A 14,063-nucleotide genomic window follows, 5' to 3' on the forward strand; every position below is an offset into this window, starting at 1 on the left:
TCAAGTGGTAGAGTGATAACCTTGATCAAGAAAGCTAAGGGACAGTGCTCAGGTCCTGAGTTCAAGCCCCAATTAGTGGCAGAAAGAAAGAAAGAGAGAGAGAAAGAGAGGAAGGAAGGAAGGAAGGAAGGAAGGAAGGAAGGAAGGAAGGAAGGAAGGAAGGAAGGAAGGAAGGAAGGAAGGAAGGAAGGAAGGCAGGCAGGCAGGCAGGGAGGGAGGGAGGGAGGGAGGGAGGGAGGGAGGAAGGAAGGAAGGAAGGAAGGAAGGAAGGAAGGAAGGAGGGAAGGAAGGAAGGAAAGAGGGAGAGGGGGAGAAAGAGAAGAGAGAAGAGAGAGGCAGAGAGAAAGGGAGAGAGGCAGAGGGAAAGAAGGAAGGAGGGAAGGAGGGAAGGAGGGAGGGAGGGAAAGAAGGAAGGAAGGAAGGAAGGAAGTAGGGAAGGGAGGAAGGGAGGGAGGGAGGGTGGGCTAAGCCAGGCATTGGTGTCTTACACCTCTAATCCTAGCTCTTCAGGAGACTGAGATCTGAGGATTATGGTTTAAAGCCAGCTTGAGCAGACCAATCCAAGATACTTCTGACTCCAATTAGCCACCAAAAAGCAGGAAGTGGATGTATGGCTCAAATAGTAGAGCCTCAGCCTCAAATGAAAGAGTTAAGGAAGAGTGCGAGGCCTCAAGTTTAAGTCCAGGTACTGGCACACATCCACACACACACAAAAAAGAAATAAAGGAAAGAGGAAGGAAAGAAGGAAGGAAGGAAGGAAGGAAAGAAGGAAGGAAGGAAGGAAGGAAGGAAGGGAGAGAGGGAGGGAGGGAGGGAGGAAAGAAGGGAGGGAGGGAGAGAGGGAGGGAGGGAGAAAGAAAGGAAGGAGGGAGGAAGGGAGGGAGGGAGGGAGGGAGGAAGGAAGGAAGGAAGGAAGGAAGGAAGGAAGGAAGGAAGGAGGGAGGGAGAGCAGGCCCAAAAGCCCAACACCAAGGGCTCACCAGCCTGTGTGACCAGGGTCTGGCAATGTGGTCAAGCCATCAGTCCATCACACTCACCTTCAATGGCACTTGGTTTGCCCTCTTTGGTCTGCTCATTCTCCTCATTCTCTTGGTTCTCAGAGGCACAGGCCCGGGAATCCAGCTGCTGGAGAATGGTGGGGCAGAACTCCTGAAACTCACTCATTCCAATCTGGGACTGTTGGCTGAAATTGTGGGCAGCAAAGAGATCTCTAGAACTGAAGCACTGAAATGAGACAGAGGAAGAAAGACTCTCAAGAACTAATGGCTACTCTAATCAGCAACCTACTCAACACTCAAGAGATAAAAAGACAGATATGTCCAAATCGCAGGAAGTCTGCAGCCTTATGTGAAGAAATGGAAGGGTAAGTCTTCAAAAATGAAAAACACAGGGGCTGGGAAGGTGGCTCAGTGGTAGAGCGCTTGCCTTGCAAGCCTGAGGCCCTGGGTTCGATTCCTCAGCACCACATAAGCAAAAAGAAAGAAGCCGGAAGTGGCACTGTGGCTCAAGTGGTAGAGCATTAACTTTGAGATGAAGAGCTGAGGGACAGTGCCCAGGCCCAGAGTTCAGGCCCCATGACCGGACCGCCCCCCCCCAAAAAAAAAAAAAAAGAAAAAAGAAAAACACACAGGGAAGTTCCACGTGCTGAGCACATCCATCTGTAAATGGTTTCAGGGCAAAGTTTTAGGAAGAACCAGTTTTTAATCATTATGACAAGGGTTTGGTTAAGAAAAGTACATCATGCCAGGTGCCAGTGGTTCATGCCTATAATCCTAGCTACTTAGGAGACTGAGATCTGAGAATCATGTTTCAAAACCAGCCCAGGTTCCCTCCCCCACGGTATAACCCCTGCTTTCACTGTATTTGTATAATTTGTGGAGGGGAAGGGAAAAAATAAATCGTTTAAATAGGGAAACAGGTGGACCCATTGCAACAATGAGATGTACAAGTCGTTATGTCAAAAAACGAACTTTACAACTTTGGTGGGGGGGAGGCTCGGGTAGGGGGGGCTGGGAGGGTAATGGGAAGGGATGGGAAGAGGAAACAAAGGAGGAGGCAACAATGCTTGATAAGAAATGTACTCGTTATCTTGACCAGGTAATTGTAACCCCTCTGTACGGTTATTTTCACAATTAAAAAAAAAAAACCCAGCTCAGGCAGGAATGTCCATGAGACTCTTTATCTTCAATTAACTACAGAAAGACGGAGTGGGGCTGTGGCTCAAGTGATAGATGCTAGCCTTGAGCATAAGAGTTCAGGAACTGTGATCAGGCCATGAGTTCAAGCTACAAGCCTGGCAAAAAAAGAAAGTACACCTGAAAACATATACATCATTCAGATACCGAATGTGGCTACTCATCACAACAGCCCAGGAAACTACCATGTTCAAATGCAGATTATGGATATTTCTGTGCAGTCCTGGCATGCTATAGAGTTCATCCTCCAAAGGTGGGGCTCCAGGACACCTCAGCAACAGTGGCACTGCCCAGTCAGAGTCACACCTGGGCAACATTAGTCTCCTTGACCTTAAAGAATGGTCCTCAGCCTGAAGGAAATTGATGGAGGCAGGGAAGGAAAATCTAAAGATTCAAAGCTGCCTGCAGAACAAGAAGGAAGGGCCAACCAACTGGAACATGCAGGCACCTTGGGAAGTATCAGCACGTGGTTCTCACATACCGTGCTCTGGAAACTGCAATTTCACTAATTACACTTTATACATGAAGCCTCCGGTCTTTTCTGAGTTTAGACTGACCTTGGCTTACCTCTGAGAGTCAGACCGCTGCAGGTGCTGATGACATAGGTTTCTGCATCTATAAGATTGAGGGCTGGCCTCTGGTGACCCCAGACTAAGACTACTGCTGCAGGCTCTAAGGCCCACACACAAGTCCTCTGGATTCAGGCAAGCTCATATACTCCATGGCCTCTGCTGCTATACTGGGTTTCTTTACTGATGCAGACATCAGCCAAATATAGCCACATGTAGCTCTGCATCCATGCTATGTGGTATCCATGTCCACTTGTGTGTGTGTGTGTGTGTGTGTGTGTGTGTGTGTGTGTGTGTGTGTGCTGATACTGGAGCTTGAACTCAGGGCCTAGGTGTTCTCCATTAGCTTTTTTGCTCAAGGCTGATGCTCTACCACTTGAGTCACATCTCTACTTCCAGCTTTTTGCTAGTTAATTGAAGATAAAAGTCATGTGGACTTTCCTGCCAGGTCTTTGAACTTCAATCTTCAGATCTCAGCCTCCTGCATAGCTAGGATTACAAACATGAGCCACTGAGCTTGATTCCCTTGTCTACTCTCTTATTACAGAGTGTTCATCCTTCAAAGGTATGGTTCAAGGACAGCTTATGCACAAACTCTCCCTGACTATTCCAGCACACTCATCTCTCCCTCTCATTTCTGAATCCCCCAATTACTGTCCAGCCCATAAAATAGGATGCTTTGTTTTCATTCCAGCTAACTGAGCTCGCCATCTTGAAAGCAAACTTAAGTATGACAAGCTTCTCTGTTTCTTACAAACATCCAGTAAACACAGGAACAAGGCAGATGTATAAAGATCCTCCTGGCTGGCTTCCATTGGACTGCCACAAACAGCATTAGAATTACATTGGCCAAGATGGTCTAGAAGGGAGAACAAGACACAAGAGCCAAAAGACCTCTGTTCTCTGGGTTCTGGAACTGGTACTCCCAAAGTTCTCAGGGGACCTTGAGGATAATTCTTCCTGCCACTGGATAGAGTATAAGGCTCATTTGCCACAGCCTCTTAGTAGATTCAAGTGGCCCATGTACAGCTCCAAAGAATAATACTTTGAGGGGTGCTGAGAACCCCAGTTCATAGCTTCTCTCAATAAGGGCTTAAAGAACCACATTAGATGCCAAGACTGCACTGATCCTGATGGGTAAAAAGATCAAATGGCCTGTCTGCTGTCACTAAGACCTGCTTACCAAACTGCTCAGCCATCCTGCCCTGACAGGGCATTGACAGGCCAGGGATGCTGCTGGCACAGAGGAAAGCCTTACCTTTGACAAGTTCCTGTGTCCCTGCTCAGGCTGGGTGACATTCTCCCGGCCTACTCCCACATCCAGGTGGTTGAGCAGGTCCTTCAGCTGTGGAAGGGTGAGGCTGCCATTCTTACTATAGCGCTGCATGAGGTCCTCCAGGAAAGATGCAGCGCTGACCAGGGGAACTGCCTCAGAAGAGGCCTGAACCTGGAGAGCAGGTCTCCATAGGCTAAACAAGGCCAGCAGGAAACAGCCAGGAAGGGTGGGACACAGCAGCTTCATGGTGACCAGATGCACCTACAAGAGAGGAAAGCCAGGTAAAGGCAAAGCCTTTTTCTCTCCCTGTCCACTACTATCTGTAGACCTTCTAGCCCCATGCCAACTACAGGGCTACTTCTTCCTCCCAGCCTGAGAAAAGCTTCATTGAAAAGGATAGAATGACAAGAAAAAGGGCAAAGCCAATATGTTTGACTAAATTTAGAACTTAAAAAAAAATTGAGGCAGAGCACAGAGAGTTCACGCTTATGATCCTAGCTACTCAAGAGGATGAGATCTGAAAACAGAGATTTGGAATCAGCCTGAGTAGACAAATCCACCAAGAGACTCTTATCTCTAATTATCCAGCAAAAAGCTGGAGCTCAAGTGGTAGAGTGCCAGCAATGAGGGTAAAAAACCAAGCAAGATTTCAAGGATCTGAGTTCAAGCCCCAGAACCAACACAAAAAAATAAATGAATGAATGAATGAGAACACATATTTAAAACTTGGACCACAGCAAGTACTGTGGTGTACACCTATAGTCTTAGCACTCAGGAGGATGAACATGAGGAGTTAAGGACAGCGACATATCTGTCTCAATAACCCCTCCAAACTTGGACTCATACTATTTTACACTTATCATGAGAGTAAAATAGATTTTCGATTTAAACCTTGGAATAAGGATGTGGCTCAGTGGTAGAGTACTGGCCTAGCATGCATGAAGCCTGGGTTCAATACTGTTGCTAGAAATAGTTCTGGATGTTGGGGTGTCACATTGGAATAAGGATATCAACTTGAAGGGATGGCAAGGCAAAGCTTACTTTGTGTGTCATCAGCCAAAATTCTGGCAAGCAAGCACACAGAGGGAGCAGGCTGATCCTTTTTTATCCCTAACCCAGCAGGCCCTACCACTGTGCTCACATTGGCTGAGGTTCACAATCTACAAAAGGATATAGCTTAATTAAGCATGCAAGTAAAATTTAAGGCGCATCTAACAGGATGTCTTAATTAAAGTGCTCAGGAAAAGGATGTATGTAACTAAAATGTAATTAATAAGGGCCAAAACGGAACCCTTCAGAAAAATAATTCTCTCAAGATTAACAGAAAGGAAGCAAACTATTTTGATAGAAAAGATACTTGTCTTACAAATCCTCAGCACTGGGGCTGGGAAGGTGGCTCAGTGGTAGAGTGCATGCCTTGCATGCCAGAGGCCCTGGGTTCGATTTCTCAGCACCACATAAGCAAAAAGAAAAAAAGCCAGAAGTGGCGCTGTGGCTCAAGTGGTAGAGCGCTAGCCTTAAGCTGAAGAGCTGAGGGACAGCGCCCAGGCCCAGAGTTCAGGCCCCATGACCGGACCCAAAAAAAAAAAAAAAAAAAACAAAAAAAAAATCCTGAGTACTATAAATAAAATTAAAATATAAAGTATTACCTCGTGTTCATAAAGCTGACTAAACAGTAATGTACTGTCAGTGGTGGTTAAAAGAATGGGAGCCTTTGAAAAATTATGCGATAAACCCTTTAAAAGTATTATCTTACTTCTAGAACGTACCCTGATTAAAGTAACGAAAAAAGAAAAAGGCTATATACCATAAGATGTTACATATAAATAAATTATATCAACTTAATGGAATAACATGCAGCTATAAAAAATATCATGAATATAAAGTTAAGTAAAAATATAAAATTAAACTGCAGAGTAAAGAACAAACAACAGAAAAATGACAGCTGAGGTAGCCAGGCTGGCAATGTTTTTTCTTCTGTTAATCATTTCCCTTAGTAGAGTTATAACTTAATTAGTGACATAAGCAAACAGCCACAGGGAAATGAGCCTCCCTGCTCGGAACCAGGAAGACCTCAAGTCACAGCAGTTTCCCGCCCCAGAACTAAGCATTCAGCTCTATCCCTCCCAATGTGTCCCTCCACCTTGGGGTCTTTGCTTCTGTCAGAGAAACAAGAGCTGAGTTGCTAAGAACCCTGAGTTGCTGGAACTCTGGCCCACTCTGGAGAAATGTATTCTCGGGTAAGTTATTTAATCAGAGACAACACAAACCAACCTAGGACAGCCACGTAGCTTGCCATGGCTGTTACCATTAGATAGATTCTGCTTGAGTTTCCACTCTGCTGCTTACAAAGTGGAGAAATAGCACTGGGCAAGTTACTAAGTTTCTTCCACCTCACTTTTTTTCATCCACTACAATGGCGCAGCCATGGCACTGGATTATCATGAAGATGGAATGGCTTAAGCCATGGCCAAGCTTTTGGAATTTGTGCATAAGAGCCAGACACGGTGGTGCACACCAGTCATCTCGGCACCTAGAGGATGAGACGGAAAGATCTCAAATTTAAGGCTAGCCAGGGCTATACAGTGAAACCTTGTATGCATGCATGTATACACACACACACACACACACGTATATATACACTAAGATAAACAAATGAATAAATAAACACATCCTGCTGTTATTATTTAAGCAGGGCTCCCCAGCTCTGGCTCTCAGCCCAAACATAAAACTGCTGATGAACTTGTCAGAAATAACCCTGTGGCTAACTTTACATTTTTTTTGGGGGGGGGGTTATGCCAGTCTTGAATTCTGGGTCTGGGCACTATCTTGAGCTTCTTTTGCCCAAGGCTAGCTAGCATTCTACCACCTGAGTCACAGCTCCACTTCCATTTTTTTTTTTTTTTTGGTGGTTATTGGGAGATAAGAGTTTCACGGGCTTTACTACCCGGTCTGGCTTTAAATCATGATCCTCGGGTCTCAACCTCCTGAGAAGCTAGGCATGAGCCACCAGCACCTAGATAACTTTACTTTCAACTTAAAGTATTACAATGCTGTAGCACACACATCTTATAAATCTTCTACTATAATATAACCAGGGATAGTGGGCACTGGTGGCTCACGCTTGTAATCTTAGTTACTGAAGAGGCTGAGATCTGAAGATCAGGGTTTCTTATCTCTTAATTAATCACCAAAAAGCTAGAAGTAAAGCTGTGGTGCAAGTGATAAAGTATTAGTCCTGGGCAAAAATGTTAAAGGACAGGCCCAGGCCCTGAGTTACAAAGAAAATCAGGGACATCCAGGTTGCACACAGGTGGCATATATAGAATCTGGGGTCATAAAATCCCACTCCCCAACAGAATACAATTTAAGTTACACATGGATGAACTAGGTAACTTCAAAGATGGTTTGTAAAAGTCATAATCAGAGACTCAAAACTCTGAAATTTAATAGAAAGCTAAACGATGTAGTAAAGTCAGGAGTATCTTAGGCAAAAAATGACTACAACTGGGTGCTAGAGGCTTACACTTGTGATCTTCACTACTCAAGAAGGCAGAGATCTGAGGATTATGGTTGGAAGCCAGGTCAGGTATAGTCTGTGAGACTGATTCTCTTATTAACCAACAAAAAATGCTTACTGGATGCTGGCTTAAACTGTAGAGTGCCAGCCATGAGATAAAAGTCTAAGAGAAAGCATGATTCTGAGTTCAAGTCCTAGTATCCATACCAGAGAGAGAGAGAGAGAGAGAGAGAGAAACTCATTGTTCAAACAAAGCAGTTCTCTACCCAGCCAGCATTGAATGGCCAACAACGTGTGCTATGCTGGCAAAATGAGGGCAGGACATGGGTTCAGGAAAGCAGCGATAAAGAGATGACGGGCAGTGGCTAGCATTTGCCATGGCCAGATTGTGCTAAACACTTGGCATTCATTGTTCCCTCTTAACAGAATTTGGGGACCTGATTACTACTTCAAGAATAGGGAGCCAGGCACCAGTGGCTCACACCTATAATACTAGCTACTCAGGAAGCTAAGATCTGAGGATTGTGGTTCAAAGACAGCCTGGGGAGGAAAGTTTGTGAAACTCTGATCTCCAATTAACCACCAGAAAACCAGAAGTGGTGCTGTGGCTCAAGTGGTAGAGTGTTCATCTTGAGCTGAAGAGCTGAGGGATAGTGCCCAGGCCCAGAGTTCAGGCCCCACAACTTAAAAAAAAAAGAAGAGGGAAACTTGGTTTCAGAGATTAGGAAATATAGCCCACAGCCAGCAAAGCCAGAAATGGAATTCTTCAGGAACTGAAGCTGAGTTTGAATGACATTAGAGTCAACGTGTCTTTAACTAGTGGGCACAGGGCATGAAGGCATAAAGGGCACTTTCTGGGCACCATGCAAAAGCACAAAGCACACATGCCTCGGAGCAGATCTTCATCAGCTTCAGGTGCCACCCTAGATCCAGGCTTGGCTGCCCTGTAGAGCTAGAAAAGGGAACACACAGGGTGTCTCAGAGACCAAGAATCAAGAACAGAGTATTGTTCTTACTGCAAATAAAGTTCTCAATTTATCAGTGGCACCTCAGGACACAATGAGAAAGCAAACAAAACTGCTTTAAGTGTAGGCTCCCTGGGGTGGCTGTAGCAGTTCACAGCTGGATGGGCAACCAGGGGGAGGTGGGCATTTATACAGTGTTTCTTCTCAGTAGGCGCCCATCCCCTATGTGGCTGCTAAGGCATCTTGGATGAAGCTTCTCCCAGATAACCTTTCCTCCCTTGCTCACCCTGCCAGCCTGGCTGCTCACTCCTCTAGGGAACAGGCTGCTTTGGGCTTCTGCTCACACTCCCAGGACAGAACCGGAGCTCCATAATCCAGGCCAGCCCCGACAGGGCAGGCAGAGTCAGCAGGCAGTCCTGCCACATGGACCCCACTTGAGAGCTAAACTCACCCTGCAAAGGCTCAGGGACAGTAAGGAGCCTAGGGCGGTCCTGGAGCTGCTGAGGACACACTCCAGACCCAAGCAGACCTGATCATTTGGCAGAAATGAGAGGGGTGCTTTCTGCACCAGTGGAGATATTTTCCTTCCTTTAACTGTAAGTTGTTCTTAGCAAACCCAAAGTTTATACAAGGTTCTTTGGAGAGAAGAAAACAAGAAAGAAACCACACACAGCTCTTGCCACAGCTGGGAGGGCAGGTCTAGGCAGTGGGCTTTGCCAGTGGCAGCAGGAAGCCCGCCTGCTCCATGTGTGGCCAGAGACCGAGCCAGCTGCCCTCAAGGGCAGAGGACATTTGCCAGGAGTGCTCTTCTTAGCAGAGGCCAAAGACAAAGGTCCAGTGTGGCACTGGAGCAGGCCTGGACTGCTGGAGAAAAGATGAGGCCTGTGCTCCTTGTCCACTGGGCTCAGAGTCTGAGAAGTAAATTATTCCAGTACCTTGGGTCTGTCTTCAAGTATCAGACCTGGTGTTCCAGGGAGAATGAAAGACAAAGGAGAAAGTCAGCAAGACATTTGGTCTAGAGCCTTCTGAGGAGCTTGCAACATTTCCCTGAGATCCTTCCAGGGGTCCAGGAGCATGTCGTCCTAGATGTGGCAGTTCTGCTGGGCACATTTACTGCTAAGCTTCCCATGCTCTCTGGGCTTTTTAGCCCTGCGTCCCTTCTCAGAGAGGGCATTTACTTTTCCTTGAAGTGACCAGACTGTTCCTAAGGCCAACAAGATGTGTTCTTGAAGATCTTCCTCCAACTCCCTTTGTGTCCCCCAACATTGTTGGGAGCACAGTACACCACAAGGATGATTTGAGGGCACAGAGGGGAGGGGTGGAAGAAGCCATATTGATAGAAATGTCTCCCCAGGTAACAATGCTCGATAGGACATGTACTAATTACCTTACTCATTTAACTGTAACCCCTCTGTACAGTATCTTTTTTTTGGGGGTGGGGGGTCCGGCCGTGGGGCCTGAACTCTGGGCCTGGGCGCTGTCCCTCAGCTCTTTAGCTCAAGGCTAGCGCTCTACCACTTGAGCCACAGCGCCACTTCTGGTTTTTTTTTTTTTTTGCTTATGTGGTGCTGAGGAATCGAACCCAGGGCCTCATGCATGCAAGGCAAGCGCTCTACCACCTTCCCAGCCCTGTACAGTATCTTTACAATAAAAAATATATACAAAAAAGGAAATGTCCCCTCCCCAAACAAGGATGAACAAATATAACAGTGGTACTCACTGAACAGTATGTGGAAAATGAATGGCACACTAGACAGTATGTGAAAAATGAACTTGTAGGTGGAGATGGGAGGGAAAACTGGGAGAGAGTGATGGAAGGGAGACATGGTTCAAAAACACTTGTACTCGCTACTCGCTACTGACTCATGTAACTGAATTTCCTTTGTGTATCAACTCTACAAAAACAAAACACAAATTTTTTTAATTAAAAGAAAGAAATGCCCCCCGCCCCCCACTCCACTATTGCTTTTACCACTCACTGGCCCTGGTGAATTATCTTCAGCTTTCTGCTTGTCATCTGAAACTCCATGGACATAAAAAGAGAGCCCTGTTTCTCCTACGTGTCTCTCAGGAGAGACTGTGAGGCACCTATGGTTTCTATCCATCAACCAGATGTCACAGACGGGCTCTCACCACCATCTTAAGAGTTCTGGCCCAGGAAAAAATTTACTTATGCAGAAAACCTTAATGCAGCCAGGACTTCAAGTGTCTGTCCCCGCCCATTCCAGGGTTGTATGACCTGTCAGATGACAAGCTACACTAACATCAGGGTCATGGTGACAGGGGCTTACTGGCCTCCCCCTTCATTATGGATTCCTATCTGGCCATGTGATCTCTCCCACCAAGGAGATCCAGGGAAAACAGCATCGAGTCCTTGAGCCTACAGAACTGTGAGCTAAATAAACCTTTTCTTTATAAAGTACCCAGACTCGGGCATTTCTTTTTTTCTCTTTGTCGGTCATGGGGCTTGAACTCAGTGCTTGGGTGCTGTCCTTAAGTTCTTTTGCTCAAGGCTAGCACTCTGGGCTAGCCATACACCATTGAGCCATATACTATGTCCAGTTCTCTGGTGGTTAATTGGAGATAAGAATCTTAAGAAGACTTTCTTGCCTGGCCTAGCTTTGAACCATGATCCTCAGATCTCAGTCCCTGAGTATCTATGATTATAGGCATGAGCAACCAAAACCCAGCTTGGGTGTTTCTTTATAATATAAAATAGATTAATACAGAAATACACTTTTAGTTCTATGAATATTTTTTAAAAGAGAAAGTATGTTGAAGAAGTATACTGATTTCCATTAAGATGGAAAATTGGGGGCTGGGAAGGTGGCTCAGTGGTAGAGCGCTTGCCTTGCATGCCTGAGGCCCTGGGTTCGATTCCTCAGCACCACATAAGCAAAAAAGGAAAAAGCCAGAAGTGGCGCTGTGGCTCAAGTGGTAGAGCGCTAGCCTTGAGCTGAAGAGCTGAGGGACAGCGCCTAGGCCCAGAGTTCAGCCCCACAACCGGACCAAAAAAAAAAAAAAAAAAAAAAGATGGAAAATTGACATAGCAGTACAATTTTTCCTTTCCTTCATAGGAAGCAAAATGAGTTTAAAAATAGCAAAAAAGGCAGGCACCAGCTGCTCACACTTGTAATCCTAGCTACTCAGGAGGCTGAGATTGGAGGATCCTGGCTCAAAGCCTACAAAATCCAACAGCCAATAACCAAGCAAAAGGGTATAAACAGATACTTTAAAATCAGACAGGAAGAAAAGAATAAAGGTGTACTACATACTGCTTACCTACCCCTTTCCTGCCAGCCCAAAAGAAAAAAGCAGAACTTGGACAATTCTCACTAAGATCTCCAAACCTGAGGAAAGGTAAACTGCCACCAATTTTTGTCCATGTGGAGTGGTGCGAGAAACTAATGAGGGAGATGAAAGTAGAATAGCCAGGCACCAGCAGTTCATGCCTCTAATCCTACCTACTTGGGAAGCTGAGATCTGAGGACACCAGTTTAAAGCCAGCATAGACAGACAAAACTTACCTCCAGTTAAACAGCAAAAAGTTGGAAGTGGAGGTATAGCTCTAGTGGTAGAGTGCCAGCCTGGAGCGATAAAGTCAGGCAAGAGTGCAAGGACCTAAGTTCAGTTCAAGCCCCAGTACTGGACTCTCTCTCTCTCTCCCTCTCTCTCTCTCTCTCTCTCTCACACACACACACACATACACACTCACACAGTAGAGAAATGGGTTGACTCTCTAAGTCCACATACTGACCTGGGGAAAGTACCCAATTTCAGAGAGTCATCTTTTCCTCCCTCCCTCCTCCCATTTATTCCAAAATGAATAGAATACAAGTCCCAAACAAGTGGGCTCAACCACATTATCACAGGGACCCTCCCAAATCCCAGAGCAGAAGACAGACTCTCTTTCCCTCTGTCTCTGTCTCTCTCTCTCACACACACACACTCTCACTCACTCACTCACTCTCCCCAGACCACACACTGTAAAGTATGGCCCTTAGCATACCTGTGGTTAAGGTGGGAGACAAGCAGCCCCAGGTTGGTGGAAGGAGAGTTACTTGTTTTTTATGATCTACGTACAGAACATCTGAGCAGAATAGAACCAGCATGAACATGATGAAAAGGAAAAGCGGGTGCTGGGGTGCAGCTCAGTGGTACAGAGTTTGCCAAGCAAGCAGGCAGCCCTGGGACTGATCCCACTACCCACCCCACACACATAAAAAGGCAGGGAAACATCACAAAGACACCAACTCACTAAGACACCTCCAGAGGAGGCAGTGAACAGAGAGGAAACCATACTACAAAATGAGACAAAGATAAATTGAACATCACTGAACAGCTAATAAGTGATTGTAACTGGATAACCAAATTCTACCAGTAATTCAGAAGAGAATACATTAAGGAAAGCTGGAGACGACCGCAGGGAACATAGGTGGAAGAGACCAATAGAAGCAAACAGGAACAGAGACATCAGTACCAAGATACCTGGTACTCCCAAGAATAGAATGGAAGACATGTTCAAAGGCCCAGGACACAGTATTGCTACAGATGGGCTGTACTCCATGCCACTAAGCTGTACTCATCACGTCAGAATTTTTTTTTTTGGGGGGGTGGGGATGGGGGTCAGTTGTGGGCTTGACCTCAGGGTCTGGATGCTGTTTTGTTCAAGGCTAGTACTGTACCACTCTGAGCCACAGCTCCACTTCTAGCTTTTTGGTGCTTAACTGGAGATGAGAATCTCATGGACTTTCCTACCCCTACTGGATAGGGATTTCAGTCTCAGTCTCCTAAGGATTACAAGCATGAGCTACCAGCCCCCCCGCCAGAAAAATCTTTATTTCACATAATCCATTGTGAAAATTAATAAACTTAACTAAGACCATTTTTTTTTTGGCTTGTTTTTTGTTTTTTCCAGTTGTGGGGTCTGAACTCTGGGCCTGGGTGCTGTCTCTGAGTTCTTCTGCTCAAGGCTAGCACTCTACTACTAACTAGAGCCACAGCGCCACTTTTGGCTTTTTCTGCTTATATGGTGCTGAGGAATCGAACCCAGGGCCTCATGCATGCAAGGCAAGCACTCTACCACTGAGCCACCTTCCCAGTCCTGGCTTGGTTCTATGAAACAAGATCTCACTACACATAACCCAATCTGCCCTTGAACTCTATCCATGATGCTGCCTTAGTCTCCCTAGTACTAAGTGCTGGGATTACTAGTGTACAATATCATGCCCAGACTTAAGTGGGGGAAAATTCAGACTATCTTCCTTATGGTATCATTCAGTATCAGGGGATGTAAGGATGTCTATACAATTCTAAGGGAAAGAAAATATGGACCTAGAATATTATTATTATTATTATTATTGCCGTGGGGCTTGAACTCCGGGCTTGGGCACTATCCCTGCACTCTTCAGCTCAAGGCGAGTGCTCTACCGCTTGAGCCACAGCGCCACTTCCAGTTTTCTAGTGGTTAATTGGAGATAAGAGTCTCATGGACTTTTCTGCCAGGCTGGCTTTAACCATGAACCTCAGATCTCAGCC

General features: G+C 45.9%; 1 protein-coding gene across 3 annotated transcripts in view; it reads right to left on the reverse strand.

Annotated features, from left to right (window-relative positions):
- Slc39a14 (solute carrier family 39 member 14) overlaps window positions 1-14,063 on the reverse strand; it is a 51,552-nt gene that overhangs the window by 13,370 nt on the left and 24,119 nt on the right. For all 3 annotated transcript variants that reach the window (XM_042667212.1, XM_042667211.1, XM_042667210.1), the window contains 2 exons: window positions 4,023-4,301; window positions 1,038-1,224 (listed from right to left, as the gene is read on the reverse strand). In XM_042667212.1, coding sequence (XP_042523146.1) covers window positions 1,038-1,224; window positions 4,023-4,286 — 451 coding nt within the window. In that variant the 5' untranslated portion in view covers window positions 4,287-4,301. The remainder of the gene's footprint in view (window positions 1-1,037; window positions 1,225-4,022; window positions 4,302-14,063) is intronic.

Source organism: Dipodomys spectabilis, unplaced genomic scaffold (genome assembly GCF_019054845.1).
Source record: "Dipodomys spectabilis isolate Male_0828 unplaced genomic scaffold, ASM1905484v1 ptg000380l, whole genome shotgun sequence".
Taxonomy (NCBI): domain Eukaryota; kingdom Metazoa; phylum Chordata; class Mammalia; order Rodentia; family Heteromyidae; genus Dipodomys; species Dipodomys spectabilis.